At 42.4% G+C, this 26,713-nt stretch overlaps 1 protein-coding gene across 5 annotated transcripts in view; it reads left to right on the top strand.

Moving 5' to 3' along the window:
- The window catches only part of LOC128700977 (potassium channel subfamily K member 6-like), a 57,633-nt gene that overhangs the window by 14,389 nt on the left and 16,531 nt on the right, over nt 1-26,713 (top strand). For all 5 annotated transcript variants that reach the window (XM_070079902.1, XM_070079898.1, XM_070079900.1 and 2 more), the window contains exons 2-5: nt 10,730-11,087; nt 14,327-14,467; nt 20,190-20,362; nt 25,820-26,045. In XM_070079902.1, the coding sequence (XP_069936003.1) occupies nt 10,814-11,087; nt 14,327-14,467; nt 20,190-20,362; nt 25,820-26,045 (814 nt within the window). In that variant the 5' untranslated portion in view covers nt 10,730-10,813. The remainder of the gene's footprint in view (nt 1-10,729; nt 11,088-14,326; nt 14,468-20,189; nt 20,363-25,819; nt 26,046-26,713) is intronic.

Below are 26,713 nucleotides of genomic sequence, written 5' to 3'. Positions count from 1 at the left end.
GCAAACAGTGATACCTCTGAATCTATCCCTTCTGTCATGTCATTCACATATACCAGAAACAGCACCGGTCCTAGGACTGACTCCTGTGGAACCCCGCTAGACACAGGCGCCCACTCTGACACCTTGCCACGTACCAAAACTCGTTTCCTTCCTGCCAGGCATTTCCTGATCCATCGCAGTGCTCTCCTTGCTATTCCTGCCTGCTCCTCTAGTTTTTGAATCACTCTTGTGTGGTACTGTGTCAAAAGCCTTCTTGCAGTCCAAGAAGATGCAGTCTACCCATCTCCTGTTTTCTGTTATCTTGTTGTAAAGCTCCAATAGCTTTGTGACAGGATTTGCCTTCCCTGAAGCCTGTTCCTTTCTATGTGCTCATCTCTTCTGATAATTTTTCTCCATGACTTTACATGTCAGTGACACCTGTCTGTAGTTTAATGCTGCCTGTCTCCTTAAAAACGAACTAAATTTGGTGTTCCACACCTCAGGCAATTGACCTGTTTCGATATATTTATTGTAGATTATTGTTAGTGGCACACACAGTTCCTCTGCTCCCTCTCTCAGGACCCATGGAGAGAGATCTAGGCCCACTGCCTTTGCAGTATCTTGTTCCCCTACTAGTTTCTTCACATCAGTTGCATGCAGTGTGTCCAGCACTTGCTGGTGCACCCTACCACCTCAGTTTGCTGGAAGCCTCTCTCTCCATTGTGAATACCTCCTGAATCGTGAGCTGAGCTCCTCACATAATTCCTGGTCGCTTCCTGTGAGCTCCCCTCCTTCCTTCCTCAGCCTAATTACCTGATCCTTGACTGTTTTTAGTCCTGATGTTGCTGTATAACAACTTTGGGTCATATTTGGCTTTTGATGTTATGTCATTCTCATATTGTCACTTGGCCTCTCTCCTTATGTATGCATATTCGTTTCTGTTTCTTCTGCTCAAATCCTTGTCCTTTGTCTTCTACACTTTTTCCATGTTCTTGCACACTTGGCTTTGGCTTCTTTACACCTCTAGTGAACCATGGGCTCACTCTGGCCCACAGGATGGGTATGGGGTGCATAATAAACATATTAAACTAACTAAAGGCTCACTCTGGTCTCATTTACCCTTGGCATGAACTCCTCTGCCTTTCTGCACTTAGAGGTCACTTGTTCCACCATTTTATTTACTCTCTCTCCCTTTAGTTCTATCCCCCACTGCATCTCATGCAGGAATTGCCTCATACCTGTGTAGTTGCCTTTTTAGCAGTTTGGCTTCTCCTGTCCTTCTCGTGCTGCTTCATCCTCCACTGTTAACTCTACAAAGTATTCAAAACTCAGAACATGTGATCACTAGTGCCAAGGGGCCTTTCATATGTAATAATACGAGGTCCAGCTTTGCTGGTTCATCCTCTCTCTCTCTCTCTCTTTTTCTCTTTCTCTCTTTATCTCTCTCTCTCTCTCTCTCTCTCTCTCTCTCTCTCTCTCTCTCTCTCTCTCTCTCTCTCTCTCTCTTTCTCTTTTTTTTTTACACAGGGTTTGACAAGGTTAAGGATCCCTAGCTTTATTGACAAGCTATTTACAGGTTAAGGATTCCTAACTTTATTGACAAGCTATTTACAGGTTAAGGATTCCTAACTTTATTGGCAAGCTAAGAGCTGTTACCTACATCAGCTCATTTGAAAGCATTTTTATTGTTATGAGACATACAAGTAGGAAACAGGATGAAGTTGGAGCCATCTGTGGGCCAGCATTTTCATTTGATCAACTGACTTTATCTCGTTGACATCATTATGCTGTACGAATGTGTTCCATAATCGAGTCATCCTGGGTATGTATGATCTCAGATGGAGTGATGTTCTGGAGAAGGGAACAGCCAGAGTGAAGTTGCTGCTTTCTGCCCATCTTGTGTCATAAAAGCTTGTTTCACGCTGTCCTCGAAGTGGATCCAAGTGTGGCACTTTGACAATATTGGCCTTGTACATAACAGTAAGGCCACCCACATCCCTCCTATGTTGAAGGCTCTGCTGAAATGACATCTATCCAGGATGGGTCAAGGCAAGAGATGAGACGTCTTGCTCTGTTCTCTACTCTGTCAAGCAGTCGCAAATGAGAGGGAGGGCAGGCAAACCAAGAAAGTGGAGCATACTCAAGGTGTGAGCGTACTTGTGCCTCGTACAGAATCTTGCAACCCCTACTGTCAAGTAGATGCGAGATACGGTGAAGTGTTGTAAGCTTCCTGGCTGCCTTGTTTGCAAGATTTACAACATGGTTCTTCATGGTTAGTTTGGAGTCAAATTTCACCCCAAGGATATCAACTTCTTCTCCAGGTGCCAACATCGTCCCATTCATCCTTACTACTGCACCAGCATTACCATCATGGTGCCTAGAGACAATCATCATCTGCGTTTTCTCAGGTGCAAATGTTACTTGCCATCTCTCTTTCTCTCCCTTTCTCTTTCTTTCTCTCCCTTTCTCTTTCTCTCCCTTTCTCTTTCTTTCTCTCTGGTTGTATCCCTAACATGTTGGTGCATGAAGTTTTCCAGTACTGTCTCCAGGATCTTAGTTCTCCATGCTTCTGGTCCCCCATGTGGCTCAAGGTTTTCCCAATCAGTTTCCTTGTGATTGAAATCCCCCATGACCAGTAACTTTGTCCTACCCATATGGGCCCTTCTGACCACCTCTGCTAGTATATCCATCATGGCTCTATTGCTCTCATCATACTCTTGTCTTTTTCTTTTGCTGCTCAGTGAAGGGTTGTATATTACTGCTATCATCACCTTTGGACCCCCCCCCCTTCCTCTGAAGTGTTCCTAGAATGAAGTCATCTGCTTCCCATCTGTCTATTCCTCCCATTTCCTCGAAACTCCACTGTTTTTTTTATTAGCAGTGCAACTCCTCCCCCTCTATTCCCTCTCTTTCCTCGGGATTTGATATCCAGTTGGAAAGATCACATCTGTTATCCCTGTGAGTGCTATGATGTCCAGGGATGCTTCAAAGATTCATTCTTGGGTTCTTGCCACTCCTCTCTTATGTTATTCCATCTGCATTGGTGTACCATACCTTCAGGTTCTTTATAACTCATTACAATTGTGACCAGGTGTGGACGTATCAGTGGTTCATTACTTTGTAATTTGTTCATGACTGTAACCATGTATAGGAGTGAGGCTGATTCATTACCTTTGTAATTTGCCATGATTGTGACCAGATCTACCTGGAGTTCATTACCTTTGTAACTAGTTCAGCTATCATAACTTTGGGGTCCAGTCACTGGACCCATTATGTACCTTTGTAATCTTTTGACTACCACCCACAGGATGGGTATGGGGTGCATAATAAAGATATTAAACTAACTAACCTTCAGGTTCCTTTCCAATACTGTATTTTGGGAGGAAGGAGAGGTTGGTGCAAACTGGGGTGTGTGGAAGGCAGGGCAGGATATTATAGAAGGTTGCTACGATGGTGGTATTAGTGCTGGGGGGAGCGACTATGGTTTGTTTCTGGTTATGTTTGGTTGGTATGGGGTGAGCATATGTTTGGTATTCCCCCTGAGGCTGAGCTTTCCTGTCTGTCGATACCTGTCCTGTGACTCTCTTCTTCCACTGGTGTATTCTTACCCTCACTCTTGGTTGCTCCTGTTCTTTTCGTGTTTTGTCAGTTTGACTGAGCGATTCTTTTTTTTTTTCCTCGAATAGCCCCCTCCTCCCAAGTCTGTGAAAATTTGCTCGCTGGAACATGTCCTCCTCTCCTGTTGTTATGATGCTCTTGTCTCCCAATGTCTCTCATCATAGATGGTCCCTTCAGCCTCCTGAACTCCCATGAATTATTGACCTCTTCCTCTCTCCCCATTTCTTCTCCTTCCATATTCCTGTATCCAACTGAAGTATCTTTGCTGTTACCCTTATATGCTGGACACCACAGTGGCCTGATATCACTTCAGGGGACTAATTAGCTTCATCCCCTCCTTCAGTCCCCCTCACTGTCTGCTGATGTTCCTGTTTCTATCATCACGTTCTTTTTGGTCCTCATCTTTATATCCAGCTTCACCACTTCCAGTTCTTCATTCAGTCTCAGTATCTTTGCCTCGGCAGCTACAGCTCATAACTCCCACTTCTTGTTCTCTGCAGATGTCTTCTCCATTATTGGACTGCAAAGTTTGTTTAGCCTTTTATCCCACTCTTGTTTCACTTTGCTCTTAAGGTTTTCTTTCCATTCTTCCTTCTCAGACCAGCCATCCTGTGTACTCCCCTAACTGTGGTTGCAGGGGTTGAGTCACAGCTCCTGGCCCCACCTCTCTACTGTTTGCTACTAGGTCCACTCCCTGTGTGTGTGTGTGTGTGTGTGTGTGTGTGTGTACTCACCTAGTTGTACTCACCTAGTTGAGGTTGCAGGGGTCGAGTCCAAGCTCCTGGCCCTGCCTCTTCACTGGTCACTACTAGGTCACTCTCCCTGAACTGTGAGCTTTATCATACCTCTGCTTAACCTGGAGTTTACCTGGAAAGAGTTCTGGGGGTCAATGCCCCCGCGGCCCAGTCTGTGACCAGGCCTCCTGGTGGATCAGAGCCTGATCAATCAGGCTGTTACTGCTGGCTGCACGCAAACCAACGTACGAGCCACAGCCCGGCTGATCAGGAACCGACTTTAGGTGCTTGTCCAGTGCCAGCTTGAAGACTGCCAGGGGACTGTTGGTAATCCCCCTTATGTATGCTGGGAGGCAGTTGAACAGTCTCGGGCCCCTGACACTTATTGTATGGTCTCTTAACGTGCTAGTGACACCCCTGCTTTTCATTGGGGGGATGTTGCATCGTCTGCCAAGTCTTTTGCTTTCGTAGCAAGTGATTTTCGTGTGCAAGTTCGGTACTAGTCCCTCTAGGATTTTCCAGGTGTATATAATCATGTATCTCTCCCGCCTGCATTCCAGGGAATACAGGTTCAGGAACCTCAAGCGCTCCCAGTAATTGAGGTGTTTTATCTCCGTTATGCGCGCCGTGAAGGTTCTCTGTACATTTTCTAGGTCAGCAATTTCACCTGCCTTGAAAGGTGCTGTTAGTGTGCAGCAATATTCCAGCCTAGATAGAACAAGTGACCTGAAGAGTGTCATCATGGACTTTGCATCCCTCGTTTTGAAGGTTCTCATTATCCATCCTGTCATTTTTCTAGTAGATGCGATCGATACAATGTTATGGTCCTTGAAGGTGAGATCCTCCGACATGATCACTCCCAGGTCTTTGACGTTGGTGTTTCGCTCTATTTTGTGGCCAGAATTTGTTTTGTACTCTGATGAAGATTTAATTTCCTCGTGTTTACCATATCTGAGTAATTGAAATTTCTCATCGTTGAACTTCATATTGTTTTCTGCAGCCCACTGAAAGATTTGGTTGATGTCCGCCTGGAGCCTTGCAGTGTCTGCAATGGAAGACACTGTCATGCAGATTCGGGTGTCATCTGCAAAGGAAGACACGGTGCTGTGGCTGACATCCTTGTCTATGTCAGATATGAGGATGAGGAACAAGATGGGAGCGAGTACTGTGCCTTGTGGAACAGAGCTTTTCACCGTGCCTGCCTCGGACTTTACTCTGTTGACTACTACTCTGTGTTCTGTTAGTGAGGAAATTATAGATCCATCTACCGACTTTTCCTGTTATTCCTTTAGCACGCATTTTGTGCGCTATTACGCCATGGTCACACTTGTCGAAGGCTTTTGCAAAGTCTGTATATATTACATCTGCATTCTTTTTGTCTTCTAGTGCATTTAGGACCTTGTCGTAGTGATCCAATAGTTGAGACAGACAGGAGCGACCTGTTCTAAACCCATGTTGCCCTGGGTTGTGTAACTGATGGGTTTCTAGATGGGTGGTGATCTTGCTTCTTAGGACCCTTTCAAAGATTTTTATGATATGGGATGTTAGTGCTATTGGTCTGTAGTTCTTTGCTGTTGCTTTACTGCCCCCTTTGTGGAGTGGGGCTATGTCTGTTGTTTTTAGTAACTGTGGGACGATCCCGTGTCCATGCTCCCTCTCCTGCCTCGTGTGTACTCACCTAGTTGAGGTTGTGGGGGTCGAGTCCGAGCTCCTGGCCCCGCCTCTTCACTGATCGCTACTAGGTCCTCTCCCTCTCTGCTTCCTGAGCTTTGTCATACCACGTTTTAAAGCTATGTATGGTGTGTACTCACCTAATTGTACTCACCTAATTGTGGTTGCAGGGGTCGAGACTCAGTTCCTGGCCCCGCCTCTTCACTGATCGCTACTGGATCCTCTCTCTCTCTGCTTCCTGAGCTTTGTCATACCTCTTCTTAAAACTATGTATGGTTCCTGCCTCCACTACTTCACTTGCTAGGCTATTCCACTTGCTGACAACTCTATGACTGAAGAAATACTTCCTAACGTCCCTGTGACTCGTCTGAGTCTTCAGCTTCCAGTTGTGACCCCTTGTCCCTGTGTCCCCTCTCTGGAACATCCTATCTCTGCCCACCTTGTCTATTCCCTGCAGTATCTTGTATGTCGTTATCATGTCTCCCCTGACCCTTCTGTCCTCCAGTGTCGTCAGTCCAATTTCCTTTAACCTTTCCTCGTACGACATTCCCTTGAGCTCTGGGACTAGCCTTGTTGCAAACCTTTGTACTTTCTCTAACTTCTTGACGTGCTTGACCAGGTGTGGGTTCCAGACTGGTGCTGCATACTCCAGTATGGGCCTAACATACACAGTGTACAGTGTGTGTGTGTGTGTGTGTGTGTGTGTGTGTGTGTGTGTGTGTGTGTGTGTGTGTGTGTGTGTGTGTGTGTGTGTGTATACTCGCCTAGTTTGAGGTTGCAGGGGTCGAGACTCGGCTCCTGGCCCTGCCTCTTCACTGATCACTACTAGGTCCTCTCCCTCTCTGCTTCCTGAGCTTTGTCATACCTCGTCTTAAAGCTATGTATGGTTCCTGCGTCCACTACATCACTTGCTAGGCTATTCCACTTCCTGACGACTCTATGACTGAAGAAATACTTCCTAACGTCCCTCTGACTCGTCTGAGTCTTCAGCTTCGAATTGTGACCCCTTGTTTCTGTGTCCCCTCTCTGGAACAACCTGTCTCTGTCTACCTTATCTATTCCATGCAGTATTTTGTATGTCGTTATCATGTCTCCCCTGACCCTCTTGTCCTCCAATGTCGTCAGTCCGATGTCCCTCAACCTTTCTTCATAGGACATACCCCTGAGCTCTGGAACTAACCTTGTTGCAAACCTTTGCACTCTCTAATTTCTTGACGTGCTTGACCAGGTGTGGGTTCCAAACTGGTGCTGCATACTCCTGTATGGGCCTGATGTACACAGTGTACAGAGTCTTGAACGATTCCTTACTAAGGTATCGGAATGCTAAGTTTTGCCAGGCGCCCATATGCCGCAGCAGTTATCTGGTTGATGTGTGCCTCCGGAGACATGCTCGGTGTTATGGTAACCCCAAGATCTTTCTCCTTGAGCGAGGTTTGCAGTCTTTGGCTACCTAGTCTATACTCCATCTGCGGTCTTCTTTGCCCTTTTCCGATCTTCATGACTTCGCATTTGGTGGGGTTGAATTCGAGAAGCCAGTTGCTGGACCAGGTGTCCAGTCTGTCCAGGTCTCTTTGAAGTCCTGCCTGATCCTCATCTGATTTAATTCTCCGCATTAACTTCGCATCATCTTTGAACAGGGACACTTCTGAGTCTATCCCTTCCATCATGTCATTCACATATACCAAAAATAGCACTGGTCCCAGGACCGACCCCTGTGGGACCCCGCTCGTCACAGGCGCCCACTGTGATATCTCATCACGTACCATGACTCGTTGTTGCCTTGTGTGTGTGTGTGTGTGTACTCGCCTAATTGTACTCACCTAATTGTGGTTGCAGGGGTCGAGACTCAGCTCCTGGCCCCGCCTCTTCACTGATCGCTACTAGGTCCTCTCTCTGCTTCCTGAGCTGTATCATACCTCTTCTTAAAACTATGTATGGTTCCTGCCTCCACGACTTCACTTGCTAGGCTATTCCACTTCCTGACGACTCTGACTGAAGAAATACTTCCTAACGTCCCTGTGACTCGTCTGAGTCTTCAGCTTCCAGTTGTGACCCCTTGTTTCTGTGTCCCATATCTGGAACATCCTATCTCTGTCCACCTTGTCTATTCCCTGCAGTATCTTGTATGTCGTTATCATGTCTCCCCTGACCCTTCTGTCCTCCAGTGTCATCAGTCCAATTTCCCTCAACCTTTCCTCGTACGACATTCCCCTGAGCTCTGGGACTAGCCTTGTTGCAAACCTTTGTACTCTCTAATTTCTTGACGTGCTTGACCAGGTGTGGGTTCCAGACTGGTGCTGCATACTCCAGTATGGGCCTAACATACACAGTGTACAGTGTCTTGAACGATTCCTTATTAAGGTATCGGAACGCTATTCTCAGGTTTGCCAGGCGCCCGTATGCTGCAGCAGTTATTTGGTTGATGTGTGCCTCCGGTGATGTGCTCGGTGTTATGGTCACCCCAAGGTCTTTCTCCCTGAGTGAGGTCTGTAGTCTTTGTCCACCTAGCCTATACTCTGTCTGCGGTCTTCTTTGCCCCTCCCCAATCTTCATGACTTTGCATTTGGCAGGGTTGAATTCGAGAAGCCAGTTACTAAACCACATGTCCAGCCTGTCCAGGTCTCTTTGTAGTCCTGACTCATCCTCATCCGATTTAATTCTTCTCATGAACTTCACATCATCTGCGAACAGGGACACTTCAGAGTCTATTCCTTCCATCATGTCGTTCACATATATCAAAAATAGCATTGGTATTACCTTTGTAACTTGGTCATGATTATGACCAGATCTAGTTCATTACCTTTGTAACTAGTTCAGCTATCAAAACTTTGGAGTCCAGTCCCTGGACCAATTATGTACCTCTGTAATCTTTTGACTACCACCCACAGGATGGGTATGGGGTGCATAATAAACATATTAAACTAACTCCTAGAACTAACCCTTGTGGGACCCCGCTCATCACAGTCCTCAAATTTACACTTTGAGAATAAAATAAAACGATTAAATATACAATGCAATTTCAGCCATTTATTTTGCTCTTTTTATAATTGACAGTTGTGTTGAGGCGAGTGTTTGTATCTTGTGTTGGTTGTCTTTATTGTTGTGTGCTGTCCTACCAGTGTTTGTATCTTGTGTTGGTCGTCTTTATTGCTGTGTGCTGCCCTACCAGTGTTTGTATCTTGTGTTGGTCGTCTTTATTGCTGTGTGCTGTCCTACCAGTGTTTGTATCTTGTGTTGGTCGTCTTTATTGTTGTGTGCTGTCCTACCAGTGTTTGTATCTTGTGTTGGTCGTCTTTATTGCTGTGTGCTGCCCTACCAGTGTTTGTATCTTGTGTTGGTCGTCTTTATTGTTGTGTGCTGTCCTACCAGTGTTTGTATCTTGTGTTGGTCGTCTTTATTGTTGTGTGCTGTCCTACCAGTGTTTGTATCTTGTGTTGGTCGTCTTTATTGTTGTGTGCTGTCCTACCAGTGTTTGTATCTTGTGTTGGTCGTCTTTATTGTTGTGTGCTGTCCTACCAGTGTTTGTATCTTGTGTTGGTCGTCTTTATTGTTGTGTGCTGTCCTACCAGTGTTTGTATCTTGTGTTGGTCGTCTTTATTGTTGTGTGCTGTCCTACCAGTGTTTGTATCTTGTGTTGGTCGTCTTTATTGTTGTGTGCTGTCCTACCAGTGTTTGTATCTTGTGTTGGTCGTCTTTATTGTTGTGTGCTGTCCTACCAGTGTTTGTATCTTGTGTTGGTCGTCTTTATTGCTGTGTGCTGCCCTACCAGTGTTTGTATCTTGTGTTGGTCGTCTTTATTGCTGTGTGCTGTCCTACCAGTGTTTGTATCTTGTGTTGGTCGTCTTTATTGCTGTGTGCTGCCCTACCAGTGTTTGTATCTTGTGTTGGTCGTCTTTATTGCTGTGTGCTGCCCTACCAGTGTTTGTATCTTGTGTTGGTCGTCTTTATTGCTGTGTGCTGCCCTACCAGTGTTTGTATCTTGTGTTGGTCGTCTTTATTGCTGTGTGCTGCCCTACCAGTGTTGCTTTACAACCTCTGCTTTCCCTGGAGTTGACCTTACAACCTGTGGATGCTTCTACTGCTTCCAGTATTGACCTCGCTGCCTCCATTTATCTCTACTGCCTCCGTCTTTGGCCTCGGTGACTCCGTCTTTGGCCTCGGTGACTCCGTCTTTGGCCTCGGTGACTCCGTCTTTGGCCTCGGTGACTCCGTCTTTGGCCTCGGTGACTCCGTCTTTGGCCTCGGTGACTCCGTCTTTGGCCTCGGTGACTCCGTCTTTGGCCTCGGTGACTCCGTCTTTGGCCTCGGTGACTCCGTCTTTGGCCTCGGTGACTCCGTCTTTGGCCTCGGTGACTCCGTCTTTGACCTCGGTGACTCCGTCTTTGACCTCGGTGACTCCAGATGCCGCTACTGCCTTCGGTATTGACTCCAGCACCTCTACTGCCTCCATCAACCCTCTGTCACCACAGTTAGTGAGAGGCACTTCAATCTTTGCTAACAAATCCTGACACACTCATATTTTCGTCCCTTCCCTTTAAAAACATTAATAACAGTAATTTACTAACAAATCAATTACCACTCTTAACTACAAACACGTTTAGGCCTGTAAAGGACACAAACTGGATTTGTACATATCTGGTACACCTTGAAGTGCTGTATTTACAAGTCTGGTATGTGTTAAACCAGAGTTGTACATGTTTGGTATGAGTTAAACCCGATTTATACAGGTCTGGTACGAGTTTCAACCTCGGATAACACCGTGATATCACTGGCAGTGTACAGGTGTACAGTAAACCACAGGACTCTACAAAATGATGATGTGTAACCAGAGGACATCCTACGCCCGCATCAGCTACCAGTCTATCGGCGAGAGGTCTATCAATAGACAGGATTGTTGCAGCTCCATCCTGCCCCGTGGTTTGAAAGTTGAGCTGTTATTGTGCATCTATGTTGTGATCTACTGGGCATACCTGTTCGTGGGGGCCCTCCTCTTCTCTCGAATTGAGGGCCCCTTAGAGATGGCCAATATTAAGAAAATTAGGAATCTGAGAAATGATTTTCTTAAGTCACATTCCTGTGTGGCAGGTAAAGATGTTTTATTATAAGTTAAATTTTACTCTTATCTGTTGTTCTTTCTCATCTCTTACGTTTCTTTCATCTCTCTCATGTTTTTATCTTTCTTACTCGTTTCTCACATTCCTATCCTTTTTTTGTCTTTAATTTCTTTCACCCTCCTGTCTCTCTAATATTTCTCACTCTATAATCTCTTAAGTAAATCTCTTCTAGCATCTCTCATTCCTGTCTTCTCTCATTTCTCCATTTTTCCTCATTACCTCATCTCTCCAGTAAAAAAATCTAAGTATTTAATTCTATCTATTTCTCACAGAACTGGCATGATGCCGATAGATAGGAAGGGATTTAGGCAGGACCCTAATGGAAATAAGTCACTTTGACTTTATTGGGTTATCCCAGGTTCTCTACACATATGCTGCTATATGATAATCTATTTAACTGTATTTGTGTATATCTGAATATAATTTGAGATCAAGTTTTTTCAATGCTATAGAAAGTTTATGGTGAGCGTGGGTGTGTACAGCCACACACGGTAAATTCTTCTATAAATACAGCAGTATAGTATCTTTATTTCTACAAGTACAGTGGACCCTCGAATTTAGTAGTGCCATTTCTGTATGCAAAACTATTTTTATTATCTATAAAATGTGGAAATATAAACACATATGCAGTATAATGTGATCCTTTATTGACTACGTTTCGCCCACACAGTGGGCTTTTTCAAGTCACAAACAGAACCCACTGTGTGGGCAAAACGTAGTCAATAAAGGATCACATTATACTGCATATAGTGCTTATATTTCCATTGTGTCGGTATTTTATACCATTTATTTCCATCTATAAAATGTATTTTTTGTTAATATTTTTGGGTGTCTGGAATGGTTTAATTGGATTTACATTATTTCCTATGGGAAATATTAAAAAAAAATACGTTTTATAGATAAAAATAGTTTTGCATACAGAAATGGCACTACTAAATTCTACTGTATATGATACAACTTATACAGACCATAGATGACATCAGTGACATACTTCTACAGTCTCTCCTCACTTAACGACAAAGTTTTATTCCTAAGACCACATCGGTAACCAAATTTGTCACTAAGCAAGGAGCATACTATAATGGTAGTGGGTTTGTGTCAACCATCTTTGATATTGTTTTAATGTCACTTTTGCACCATTTATAACATTTCTGTTATATTTTTAAATGTTTATACAATAGTGTACTGTACATTGTAATAAACAGAATAGAGGAAATCAGCTCTAATATTCATTATTTAGGCATGCATACTGGTCAGAGAGCCCGTCGTAAATCCGAGCAGTCGGTAAGCGAGTACATCGCTAAGTGAGGAGAGAGTATATGTAGAAAGTCCCTTGTTAGGCATAGCATTTCCCACAAATATGTCAATTTTGTCCCAAGATGCCACCCACACCAGTCCACTAACACCCAGGTACCTACTTACTGCTAGGCAAACATGGACAGCAGGTGTCTTAAGGAAACACTTCCTAATGTTTTCCAGCCGTACCGGGGATCGACCCCCGGACTTCAATGTGAGAGAGCTGAGTGCGCTACCAACCCAGCTATGGGACATCCTAAAACTGTGATTTATATTTTGTGAATTGATAGTTGATTTCCCGTACTCGTGTACGCATATACTCTAAAGGCCTTTCCGTGTTCTATATTCAATTTTTTGTTTTTTAATTTTATAATTTTTTTAATATATTTTTTCATAAACCCATTGTGAAGAGGAGCTTTATAAGTAGCGTAAGTTTATTTAGGCACAGGTTGACACGAGTACAATTATCAGTGTAAATCAACCCCCAGGATAACCCCCCCCCCCAAAAAAAAAATCAGTGATGTTGTAATTTAACGACAGACAAAATTAAAAATTTTTTTGCAAATGTGACTGAAAAAAAATTCATAATAGAATAGCACATAGAAAAGTCTTTTATATTGTGTGATTTTTGTTAAGGTGGTTGAAAAAGACATCTAAAATAACACATGAGAGGCCTTCATAGTACAGTGGACCCCCGCTTTATGATCACCTCCCAATGTGACCAATTATGTAAGTGTATTTATGTAAGTGCGTTTGTATGTGTATGTTTGGGGGTCTGAAATGGACTAATCTACTTCACAATATTCCTTATGGGAACAAATTCGGTCAGTACTGGCACCTGAACATACTTCTGGAATGAAATAATATCGTAAGTCGGGGGTCCACTGTATGTGCTATTAAATTTTGAGTAAACCTTTGCCAATACAATTACAAAAGTAAGATTATTTAGGTACAGGTACACTTACGTACAATTATCATACATAGTAATATGTATGTAAATTACCTACCAGGATAACCCAAAAAAAACTCAAAATTTAAATATTTTCTTTAATGCAGTACAGAGATAATATAGTTACATGTAATTCAATATTGTTAGGTACAAAAACCACTATCATGGTATTTCTGGCAGACTAATACTGATGTTTAAAGACTATTTACTAATTATAGATACTAGCCTGGAACCTAGCTTGCTGTAATAGCAGGACCACCTTCTGTATAGATTGCTAAGTAGTATTTCTTAAATATACAAAAGAGAGAGAGGTGTCTCAGTGACTTGTATCCATTGGGGAGCTTTATTGTAAAGTTTACTATACATACTTAAAAAAAAAGGAGCTTGGTTTCCATTCCGAGCTTTCTTAATAAAGCTTATCATTGTGCCAGTGTGCGTTGTATCAGCTTGACAGTTTAACAGCCACTTACCCCAGGAAGAGAGAGGTAAGGAAGGGTAAGTGGTCTAGCCACTTAAACTGAGATTAAAGAGGGGTGCCTTCGACCACATTCATGAGCTGGGTTGCTATGGTACTACATCAATTTTAATCATTTACATTCAGCACACATTTAAAAAAAAATATTGATTTATGATTCGTGCAATGCAGAATGTCCGATTGAAGAAATACCTGTGGCAAGCAACCTCACTTCAATTTTTTAAATTCTCAGTTTTACATGATATAAAATTAATTTACCTAATCTATCTTAGAAATTGTTCCAGTTGCAGTTTTGTGGGTTATTCATGAATTGTTCCAGCCATGATATTACGGATTATTTGTTAATTCAGCTATGATACTGTAGATTATTTGTTAATTCAGCAATGATGTTGTACATGAATTGTTCCAGTGACGTTTCTGTATTGTTCCAATATTGTTCCAAGGTATTGACTCGCTGGTCTGTCTTTCAAAGAGTGTTCCTGATCCACAGATTCCGACCTGGAGGAGCTCATAGTGGAAATAATCAGCGCCAACAACCGTGGTGTGTCTGCTGCCAAGAACGTCACTAGTGAACCTAACTGGTCGTTTGGACAGAGTTTCTTCTTCTCCAGCACCATCGTAACTACCATAGGTAACGCCATCCTCTGATTACCACTGTAACTACCATAGGTAACACCTTCTGATTACCATCATAATTACCATAGGTAACAGGCAAGTGTTTACCATTGCCAAACCCAATGTCTTCTCCCTTCAGTACTATCATTACAATTATAGGCAACCTCTAGTATAATTAACAACATTATATGTAAATTATTCAGTTATCACAACTACGGATAACTTCTCGTTAATTTTATCACAATTACACATAGGGCAGCTTTAACTACAGTAGCGACATGATTACAAAGAAACCACACCATGGGTTCAAACCGTACCGCAGGTTCAAACCACACTCGCGGTATGGTTTTTTACTACTACAGTAGGCCTACTGACCCATGCTAGGCTGGTCTACACACACAACCATTTCCACTCATTTGTCAAGCCTAAAATATTTGCTCCTCCATGGGAAAGTGGGTTAGAATCCTTTCTCTAAGTCATGCATGTCATAAGAGGCGACTAAAATGCCGGGAGCAAGGGGCTAATGACCACTTCTCCTGTATACATTACTAAATTTAAAAGAAACTTTCATTTTTTTGTTTTGGGGCACCCCGCCTCGGTGGGATACTGCCGGTGCTTTGAAAGAAGATTGAAGAAGTTACTGTTATGTAGTCGATTCCCTAATAAATGATGCTCCTACATACAGAAATTTTTCATAAATGAGACTGAAAAAGTGCATCGAGAATTGAATAGTATGTACTAGGAAGGTTATTCAAGGACCCCAATGGAAATAAGTCGCTTTGACTTTTTGGGGTCATCCTGATGAGTAATTTACACACATGTTAAACTATTTATGATTGTATATGTATGATAATTGTACTTGTGTAACTATACCTAAACGTACTTGCTTTGCGTTATTCAATTCTGCCATCAGCTTCGATACTGGTCTAGTAGCAAACCATCGACCTTTACAATTTTTAATATTTACTGAAGGGTAAAGCTGTGTTGGTGCCACATATTCAATGATTCATTGACTGTTATATCAACCTACAAGGCTTCTGTTTTCAGGTTCCAGAGTACTGTCCTTGCTTACACTGTGGGTATACACACTAATGGTTTGGGTCCTGGGGACCTTATTCACTCCAATAAAATGTCCTAAATGCCCACATGTCGATCCACGTGTTGGTAGCATATTCCAGATTTTCAACACCTTACATACACTGCCCCAGATACTCCATTGCCCTAAATACCCATGTATCTATCCGGAACTTGGTAACATCACCTGACATACACTGTCCCAGTCACTCCAGTGCTGTACAACTCTGGCATTTTACTGTACTCACTCCAAGGAACTTTTCTTTCCAGATTTGTATGACTTTGCATGTGTTCGGATTAAACTCCAGCATCAACTTATTCAACCATAACAACAACCTGTCTAAATTCCTCCTGGAGTCTCTCCCCATTGGTAAATGTAATTATAATTCTCATTAGCCTGACGTCATCTGCAAACAAGGACACGTATGACTAGTTTCCCCTCTGGCAGATGATTAACATAGAACAGATACAGTAGTGATTCTAGTACTGGTCCTTTGAGTACCTCGCTTCTTACCCTCACCCATCCTATTCTCTCTTATGGTCACTTTTTGTTTTGTTTAGGCACTCGTCTTTCGCTTTCTTAATTCCTTGAAACTGTCACTCCTGCCTGCTTTTAGAATATGTGCAGCATAGTTATATTTCTGTGAGGTACTGGGTCACTAAACTTGCAAAAGCAAAAGACTCTGCAGGAGATGCAACATTCCCCCAATGAAAAGCAAAGGTGCCACAGGTACACTAAGAGACAACACAGTAAGTGTCAGGGGCCCAAGACTGTTCAACTGCCTCCCAGCATACATAAGGGGGATTACCAATAGATCCCTGGCTATCTTCAAGAAGGTGCTGGACAGGCACCTAAAGTCAGTACCTGATTAGCTGGGCTGTGGTTCATACAATGGGTTATGTGCAGCCAGTAGTAACAGCCTGGTTGATCAGACCCTGATCCACCACATGGCCTGGTCTCGAACCAGACCGCAGTGGCGTTGAGCCCCAAAACCCTCTCCAGGTATACTCCATGTAGGTCATTCAACACAAGAAGTGATGGAGGCTGGATCCTCCATCAGTGTGTGGGTCATACAACACAAGAAGTGATGGAGGCTGGATCCTCCATCAGTGTGTGGGTCATACAACACAAGAAGTGATGGAGGCTGGATCCTCCATCAGTGTGTGGGTCATACAACACAAGAAGTGGTGGAGGCTGGATCCTCCATCAGTGTGTGGGTCATACAACACAAGAAGTGATGGAGGCTGGATCCTCCATCAGTATGTGGGTCATACAACACTAGGAGTGGTGGAGGCTGGATCCTCCATCAGTATGTGGGTCATACAACACTAGGAGTGGTGGAGGCTGGATCCTCCATCAGTGTGTGGGTCATACAACACAAGAAGTGGTGGAGGCTGGATCCTCCATCAGTGTGTGGGTCATACAACACAAGAAGTGGTGGAGGCTGGATCCTCCATCAGTATGTGGGTCATACAACACTAGGAGTGGTGGAGGCTGGATCCTCCATCAGTGTGTGGGTCATACAACACAAGAAGTGGTGGAGGCTGGATCCTCCATCAGTGTGTGGGTCATACAACACAAGAAGTGGTGGAGGCTGGATCCTCCATCAGTATGTGGGTCATACAACACTAGGAGTGGTGGAGGCTGGATCCTCCATCAGTGTGTGGGTCATACAACACAAGAAGTGGTGGAGGCTGGATCCTCCATCAGTGTGTGGGTCATACAACACTAGGAGTGGTGGAGGCTGGATCCTCCATCAGTGTGTGGGTCATACAACACAAGAAGTGGTGGAGGCTGGATCCTCCATCAGCGTGTGGGTCATACAACACTAGGAGTGATGGAGGTTGGATCCTCCATCCACTAAGCAGAAGACTGACACTACTCTTGCAACCAGACTTTCCTGAAAAACCTTCCAAACAAAGCAATATCCATCCCATCCACCCTCAACTCTCTAGTATACATTTGTAGCTCCAGTTATGGAGCTGTGCTTGTCGTGTCCTCTTATCATTGATTTTCTAAATTTTCTAATGCACTAGCACTTACTACATCATGATGTATTCCATTGGTCTACCAGTCTGCAAAGAAAAAAATTTAGTGTCCCCTTCTCTACATATTCCTTGGTTTACAAAGTGGCCTCTTGTTTAAATTATTATTATAATCAAGAAGCGCTAAGCCACGTCTTGTTTAAAAAAACCCACAATGTCCTCTTACCCGTGTTGCAGGTTCAAAATAATGTTTATCTAATCTTTCACAATACAGTAGACCCTTGAATTTCGTCATCCCTTTTCTATATGTAAAACTCTAGTTATTCTCTCTAAATTGTATTTTTTGTTAATATTTCCCATAAGAAATAATCCATTCCAAACACCCAAAAATATTAACCAAAAAATATATTTTATAGAGAATAATTATAGTTTTACGTACAGAAAAGGAATGATGAAATTCAAGAGTCCACTGTAATGGTAGAAGTTCCAACAATGTTTGGTAAATGGACACCGATGCAAGTAATGTGACATTTATTGTGGCAATTTTTTGCTCTCCAGGAGCTTTAAGCTGCTACACCTTGACAAAGTTCCTGGAGAGCAAAACGTAGCCACGCTAAAATGTTACATTAGTTGCATCTGTCTATCATCTTTGATGTCCATTTATTACCTTATGTATATTTATCCCTCTGTCTGTCAGCCAGGCGGCCATCTCCAGCACTCTCATAACCACAGACCGATAGCACTAACATCCCATATCATAAAAATCTTTGAAAGGGTCCTAAGAAGCAAGATCACCACCCATCTAGAAACCCATCAGTTACACAACCCAGGGCAACATGGGTTTAGAACAGGTCGCTCCTGTCTGTCTCAACTATTGGATCACTACGACAAGGTCCTAAATGCACTAGAAGACAAAAAGAATGCAGATGTAATATATACAGACTTTGCAAAAGCCTTCAACAAGTGTGACCATGGCGTAATAGCGCACAAAATGTGTGCTAAAGGAATAACAGGAAAAGTCGGTCGATGGATCTATAATTTCCTCACTAACAGAACACAGAGAGTAGTCGTCAACAGAGTAAAGTCCGAGGCAGCTACGGTGAAAAGCTCTGTTCCACAAGGCACAGTACTCGCTCCCATCTTGTTCCTCATCCTCATATCCGACATAGACAAGGATGTCAGCCACAGCACCGTGTCTTCCTTTGCAGATGACACCCGAATCTGCATGACAGTGTCTTCCATTGCAGACACTGCAAGGCTCCAGGCGGACATCAACCAAATCTTTCAGTGGGCTGCAGAAAACAATATGAAGTTCAACGATGAGAAATTTCAATTACTCAGATATGGTAAACATGAGGAAATTAAATCTTCATCAGAGTACAAAACAAATTCTGGCCACAAAATAGAGCGAAACACCAATGTCAAAGACCTGGGAGTGATCATGTCGGAGGATCTCGCCTTCAAGGACCATAACATTGTATCAATCGCATCTGCTAGAAAAATGACAGGATGGATAATGAGAACCTTCAAAACTAGGGAGGCCAAGCCCATGATGACACTCTTCAGGTCACTTGTTCTATCTAGGCTGGAATATTGCTGCACACTAACAGCACCTTTCAAGGCAGGTGAAATTGCCGACCTAGAAAATGTACAGAGAACTTTCACGGCGCGCATAACGGAGATAAAACACCTCAATTACTGGGAGCGCTTGAGGTTCCTAAACCTGTATTCCCTGGAACGCAGGAGGGAGAGATACATGATTATATACACCTGGAAAATCCTAGAGGGACTAGTACCGAACTTGCACACGAAAATCACTCGCTACGAAAGCAAAAGACTTGGCAGACGATGCACCATCCCCCCAATGAAAAGCAGGGGTGTCACTAGCACGTTAAGAGACCATACAATAAGTGTCAGGGGCCCGAGACTGTTCAACTGCCTCCCAGCACACATAAGGGGGATTACTAACAGACCCCTGGCAGTCTTCAAGCTGGCACTGGACAAGCATCTAAAGTCAGTTCCTGACCAGCCGGGCTGTGGCTCGTACATTGGTTTGCGTGCAGCCAGCAGCAACAGCCTGGTTGATCAGGCTCTGATCCACCAGGAGGCCTGGTCACAGACCGGGCCGCGGGGGCGTTGACCCCCGGAACTCTCTCCAGGTAAACTCCAGGTAACTCATCTTTGTAGAATACCAGGAAACACTTGCAAAAGCTTTCTTAAAATCCTAGGTAAATACAGTCTGCCCGTGGAATTCCAGCAGGTTAATGAGAGGACTTTAGCCGTGTTGGTCGTTTCCAATGATGGTTTTTACAGGCTTTTCTACCCTAGCAGCCCAGCCTTCGGCCAAGCTTCCTTACTGAGCACCTGATCAATCAGGCTGTTGTTGTTAGAGGCCAACACAGCCATCACAACCTGATGTACTGTGTGTGTGTGTATTGTGAGCGTATGTATCGTGTGTGTGTGTATATATATAATTGCTTGTGTGAAATAGTCAGCATCGGTGAAATAGATGTGCCAATTTCAGGACAGAATTGGAAAAATGCATTATTTTTAAAACTATTTAATGGAAGCTCCATCTAAGTTGTATCATGTACTAAGTTGGATATATTATGTACTAAGTTCTATAGTGTACTTGTAAAAATAAATATGATTATTATTATTAGTTTCCACACCAACAGGTTACGGTCACGTTCATCCTCTCTCCGAAGGCGGCAAGATCTTCTGCATCATCTACGCTATAATAGGGATCCCCATGACGTTCATCCTGTTGACTGCCCTGGTGGAGAGACTCCTGGTACCCGCTACCTGGTTGTTATACTGGCTCAACTCTAAGCTCGGACATTTGTATCAGGTACGACCTCCGAGTACAGTAAGTCCTCGACTTAAACATGTTGGGGACCTTTTGTATTGCGTATAATATTAATATATGCAATACAATATTGATAATATACACATTACAGAAGATTCTCGACACATTCATAAGTCTAGGACTCTCAATAATATTTTTTTTTTTTTCAACCTCACTACTGTAAATCTTGTTAATTATGACATTTCTGGCTACCTTGCTTTAGTAATAAAGTAAAAAAATGAATAATTAGAATTGACCACTCCATAACCTACGTCTAGTTTTAAGAAGTGTGTTAGTATTAGTCTGCCTAGAATGTTGAGCCATCCTAGTGGCTTTCTGTGTACTTAATACTGTATAAAATGTTAAGTGACCTTACTGTCTATATACTGACCTTAACTATATAGTTAGTGACTTTGTCTATATGCATAGTGACCTTATTGTCTATATGCATAGTGACCTTGTGTAGTTAGTGACCTTGTCTATATGCATAGTGACCTTGTGTAGTTAGTGACCTTATTGTCTATATGCATAGTGACCTTGTGTAGTTAGTGACCTTATTGTCTATATGCATAGTGACCTTGTGTAGTTAGTGACCTTGTCTATATGCATAGTGACCTTGTGTAGTTAGTGACCTTATTGTCTATATGCATAGTGACCTTGTGTAGTGACCTTATTGTCTATATGCATAGTGACCTTGTGTAGTGACCTTATTGTCTATATGCATAGTGACCTTATTGTCTATATGCATAGTGACCTTATTGTCTATATGCATAGTGACCTTATTGTCTATATGCATAGTGACCTTATTGTCTATATGCATAGTGACCTTGTGTAGTGACCTTATTGTCTATATGCATAGTGACCTTGTGTAGTGACCTTATTGTCTATATGCATAGTGACCTTGTGTAGTGACCTTATTGTCTATATGCATAGTGACCTTATTGTCTATATGCATAGTGACCTTATTGTCTATATGCATAGTGACCTTGTGTAGTGACCTTATTGTCTATATGCATAGTGACCTTGTGTAGTGACCTTATTGTCTATATGCATAGTGACCTTGTGTAGTGACCTTATTGTCTATATGCATAGTGACCTTGTGTAGTGACCTTATTGTCTATATGCATAGTGACCTTGTGTAGTGACCTTATTGTCTATATGCATAGTGACCTTGTGTAGTGACCTTATTGTCTATATGCATAGTGACCTTGTGTAGTGACCTTATTGTCTATATGCATAGTGACCTTGTGTATTTAGTGACCTTATTGTCTATATGCATAGTGACCTTATTGTCTATATGCATAGTGACCTTATTGTCTATATGCATAGTGACCTTGTGTAGTGACCTTATTGTCTATATGCATAGTGACCTTGTGTAGTGACCTTATTGTCTATATGCATAGTGACCTTGTGTAGTGACCTTATTGTCTATATGCATAGTGACCTTGTGTAGTGACCTTATTGTCTATATGCATAGTGACCTTATTGTCTATATGCATAGTGACCTTGTGTAGTGACCTTATTGTCTATATGCATAGTGACCTTGTGTAGTGACCTTATTGTCTATATGCATAGTGACCTTATTGTCTATATGCATAGTGACCTTGTGTAGTGACCTTATTGTCTATATGCATAGTGCCCTTGTGTAGTGACCTTATTGTCTATATGCATAGTGACCTTGTGTAGTTAGTGACCTTGTCTATATGCAGTGACCTTGTGTAGTTAGTGACCTTATTGTCTATATGCATAGTGACCTTGTGTAGTTAGTGACCTTATTGTCTATATGCATAGTGACCTTGTGTAGTTAGTGACCTTATTGTCTATATGCATAGTGACCTTGTGTAGTTAGTGACCTTATTGTCTATATGCATAGTGACCTTGTGTAGTTAGTGACCTTATTGTCTATATGCATAGTGACCTTGTGTAGTTAGTGACCTTATTGTCTATATGCATAGTGACCTTGTGAAGTTAGTGACCTTATTGTCTATATGCATAGTGACCTTGTGTAGTTAGTGACCTTATTGTCTATATGCATAGTGACCTTGTGTAGTGACCTTATTGTCTATATGCATAGTGACCTTGTGTAGTTAGTGACCTTATTGTCTATATGCATAGTGACCTTGTGTAGTTAGTGACCTTATTGTCTATATGCATAGTGACCTTGTGTAGTGACCTTATTGTCTATATGCATAGTGACCTTGTGTAGTTAGTGACCTTATTGTCTATATGCATAGTGACCTTGTGTAGTTAGTGACCTTATTGTCTATATGCATAGTGACCTTGTGAAGTTAGTGACCTTATTGTCTATATGCATAGTGACCTTGTGTAGTTAGTGACCTTATTGTCTATATGCATAGTGACCTTGTGTAGTGACCTTATTGTCTATATGCATAGTGACCTTGTGTAGTTAGTGACCTTATTGTCTATATGCATAGTGACCTTGTGTAGTTAGTGACCTTATTGTCTATATGCATAGTGACCTTGTGTAGTTAGTGACCTTATTGTCTATATGCATAGTGACCTTGTGTAGTTAGTGACCTTATTGTCTATATGCATAGTGACCTTGTGTAGTTAGTGACCTTATTGTCTATATGCATAGTGACCTTGTGTAGTTAGTGACCTTATTGTCTATATGCATAGTGACCTTGTGTAGTGACCTTATTGTCTATATGCATAGTGACCTTGTGTAGTGACCTTATTGTCTATATGCATAGTGACCTTGTGTAGTTAGTGACCTTATTGTCTATATGCATAGTGACCTTGTGTAGTGACCTTATTGTCTATATGCATAGTGACCTTGTGTAGTTAGTGACCTTAGTCTATATATTAGTTACTTAACATTATTGGGTCATGCTAGGTTAACTGCTACACAATTACTATATATAAAATTGTGAGTTTCACCTTGTCCTTGATGCTGGCGAAGAGCTCTTCATCCAAGGAATTGGAACAAGCTTCCCTTGGATCAAGTTTGGTTGCTCGAGCCCTTAATAACCTTCAGATTTAATGTTCTCATTAATGATTATTAATGACAGTTCAAAATTTAATTTTTTTTTTTTTAATATTTTTTTAGTTTGTGGTCAAATTAGTTTCGGAATTGTATTAATATAACAATTCTGGGATCTATGGTTAAGATGGGTGGCCCGGTGGCCTGGTGGCTAAAGCTCCCGCTTCACACACGGAGGGCCCGGGTTCGAGTCCCGGCGGGTGGAAACATTCGACACGTTTCCTTACACCTGTTGTCCTGTTCACCTAGCAGCAAATAGGTACCTGGGTGTTTGTCGACTGGTGTGGGTCGCATCCTGGGGGACAAGATTAAGGACCCCAATGGAAATAAGTTAGACAGTCCTCGATGACGCACTGACTTTCTTGGGTTATCCTGGGTGGCTAACCCTCCAGGGTTAAAAATCCGAACGAAATCTTATCTTATGTAAGGGAATAAAGCGCTAAACTGTGTTGTTGTTGTTGTTCCCACCTCCAGGACTCAAGGCTGGTTAGCCGGACTTGAATGAGGGGCGTTGATATTTTGCAGTTCGATAACTGTAGTGTAGGCACGCCTCTGGTAAAACAGTAATGGAGTGAACTATGATGAAAGTGTTTCTTCTTTCTTTTGGGTTGCCCTGCCTCGGTGGGGAAACGACCAGCATCTTGATAAAAAAAAGAGCCCTAAACCCATATGGGTCATACTGCTGCAGGGAGGGTTGTGCAGAAGTAGGACTGTGCAAAGGGTAAGAGTGAGCGAGGGTTAGGGATATGTGGATAAAATTTAGCGGAGGTCAAGTTAGAATCAGTCGGTTAACAGGTTTGGGATAACGCATAGGAAATTTGCTTGGAGGACAGTAAAAAAAAAAAAATTTGTTCTTTTCAAAATGTAATGAACAATGATTAACAAGATAGGACACTTCTGCTGAAGAGGACCTCAGTTGGGGATATTATTATTATTATAATCACAAGCGCTAAGCCACAACGGCTATACAGCGCTGCAGGGTAGGGAAGGAAGCGAGGGTATTAGGAGGCAGAAGGGAGGAGGGATGATCAGTAGGTTACAGAAAACAGCGGGGCAGGGGATAGTGCAGGGGTAGAGGGTAGCAAGAGATTGAGGTAGAAAGGGCTGAAGGTATCAGTTTGTGAAGTAAGTCAGCTGTCAAAAAGTCAATAAGAGAGTCCGGATGAAAGGTGGGTCCATCAGCGAGAAGGGAAGGTAAAGAGAGAGCAGCGGAGTGAAGACGACGATTGAGGTAAATTCTGCGTGCTCGTTGATAAAGTGGGCAGTCTAACAGAATGTGGCTGACTGATAATAGAACCTGACAACTCTCACAGAGAGGAGCAGGGCGCCTCTCCATGAGATATCCATGAGTAAGATGAGTGTGGCCAATGCGAAGACGGGAGGGAGTAGTCTTCAGTTGGAGATAGACATAAAGACTTCCATTCTTCGTTTTTGTCTTGTGTGGGATTTCCTCTTTCATATTTCGTCACGTTTAGGCTGACTGTCTTGTGGTATTAGGAAAATCTTCATTTAATCATTTCTTACAACAATCTGAGTTTACAGACTGTATGGCTTTGAGGGATGTAAAAATAGATTTACTGCTAAAGCTCCTGGGCCATGGAGAATACATGTATAGCAGTAGAAGCTTGGTAGCTCAGACAGTAGAGCATTGGACTTGTTAATTTATGGACTATGGTTCAAGCCTCCCACTCATCTTTCTCTCTAATCATAACTGCTTCCTTGGACAAATAATCCCTACTGGATAAGCAAAGTTTGAAAAATCTGGCAAACTAGAGCATATATTCTGAATACACAAGCTGTATTTGAATTTATCCATGTTGTATAACCAAATTTATAAATTTGTTTAGAATACAATATGTGGTTTAAATGTGATAGTTAGGTACAAAGAAAGTCACTAGCATGCTGTGCACTTCAAGCAGATTAATACTAGTGAAACCATATCATGGGTGGGGACCTCCAGACGGACACGTTACACACTCCTAAGAATAAGACGTAGGTTTCCGGGTTGTAAATTTTAGTTTTGCATTATTATGAGACGGCAAATATTACATTTAGTACAATTACAACAGAGGTGTAGCAAAAACATTATGAGTGGCACAAGTTACAATAGTGCAGTTTTAAGTGTGCTTTTATACTTTAAACTGCAGCGCTGTATAGCCCTTGTGGCTTAGCGCTTCTTTTTGATTATAATAATAATAATAATATACTTTAAACTGATTCAGTGATTTTAAGTTAACTGGGATTTCTTAAGTAGTTTCAAACTGGAAGGTATTGTTAATAATTGTATAATTGTACTGTTGATTGTATAATTGTATTTCTTTTTGTATAATTGTATTGTCAATTGTATAACTGTATTGTTGATGACTATCAGTGCATTGTTGATTGTATGACTGTATTGTTGATTGTATAACTGTGTAGTATTAACTGCATAACTTTGTATCGTTGCAACATTTCAGCCGTTCAACATACGTGTGTTCCATCTAGCCATCATTGGGACAGTCTCCTTTGTCCTCTTCATGGTGTTCCCATCACTAATCTTTGCCAAGCTGGAACCAGGCTGGGACTTCCTAGACTCCCTCTACTACTGTTTCATCTCCCTCACTACTATTGGTCTGGGGGACTACATACCCGGAGATGCACAAGACCAGCCCATGAGACCGCTTTACAAAGTTTGCATCACAGGTGTGTTGAATTTTTTTTTTTATTAACATATCGGCCTTTTCCCACCAAGACAGGGTGTCCCAAAAAGATAACATTCATCATCATTCACTCCATCACTGTCTCTGAAATGGTATAAAATACTGACAAGTTGGTAATTTAGATGTGTGCAACAGTTGGGTATCTTTGTTGATGCGTTTTGCCTATGCTCTAGGCTATTTCAGTCAAATACAGCAACTATGCCATCTAGGAATGACAAATCACAGAATCTGTGGGGTTTGAAGCCATGGCAAGTGATCTTAAAATGCCAAGTGATTTGTTTGCAATCATGACAAGAGGTGGCCGGGCTTAAGGAATGTGGGTTTACCTTCCTCAGCTGGTGCAGCCAAGAATACCTATCAAAGGTACTGTCTATGACTTTGTACTCGTGATGCATTTGTGTAGATTGCCACTGTTATATGGTAAGTCCTTGACTTAAACACACTGAAAATCTTCTGTACTGTTTTTAATATCGTTAAACACAATAGTGTTAATATTCTTCTTTCAATGCACTGGCCTTATCCCACCGAGGGAGGGTGACCTAAAAAGAAAAACAAAAGTTTCTCTTTTTAACTTTAGTAATGTATACAGGAGAAAGGGTTACTAATCCATTATAGCACATATGACTTACAGAGGAGATATTCTGTTCCACT

This window comes from Cherax quadricarinatus, unplaced genomic scaffold, assembly GCF_038502225.1.
Source record: "Cherax quadricarinatus isolate ZL_2023a unplaced genomic scaffold, ASM3850222v1 Contig37, whole genome shotgun sequence".
Lineage (NCBI taxonomy): Eukaryota > Metazoa > Arthropoda > Malacostraca > Decapoda > Parastacidae > Cherax > Cherax quadricarinatus.
This window is presented reverse-complemented; position numbering and strand designations above follow the sequence as displayed.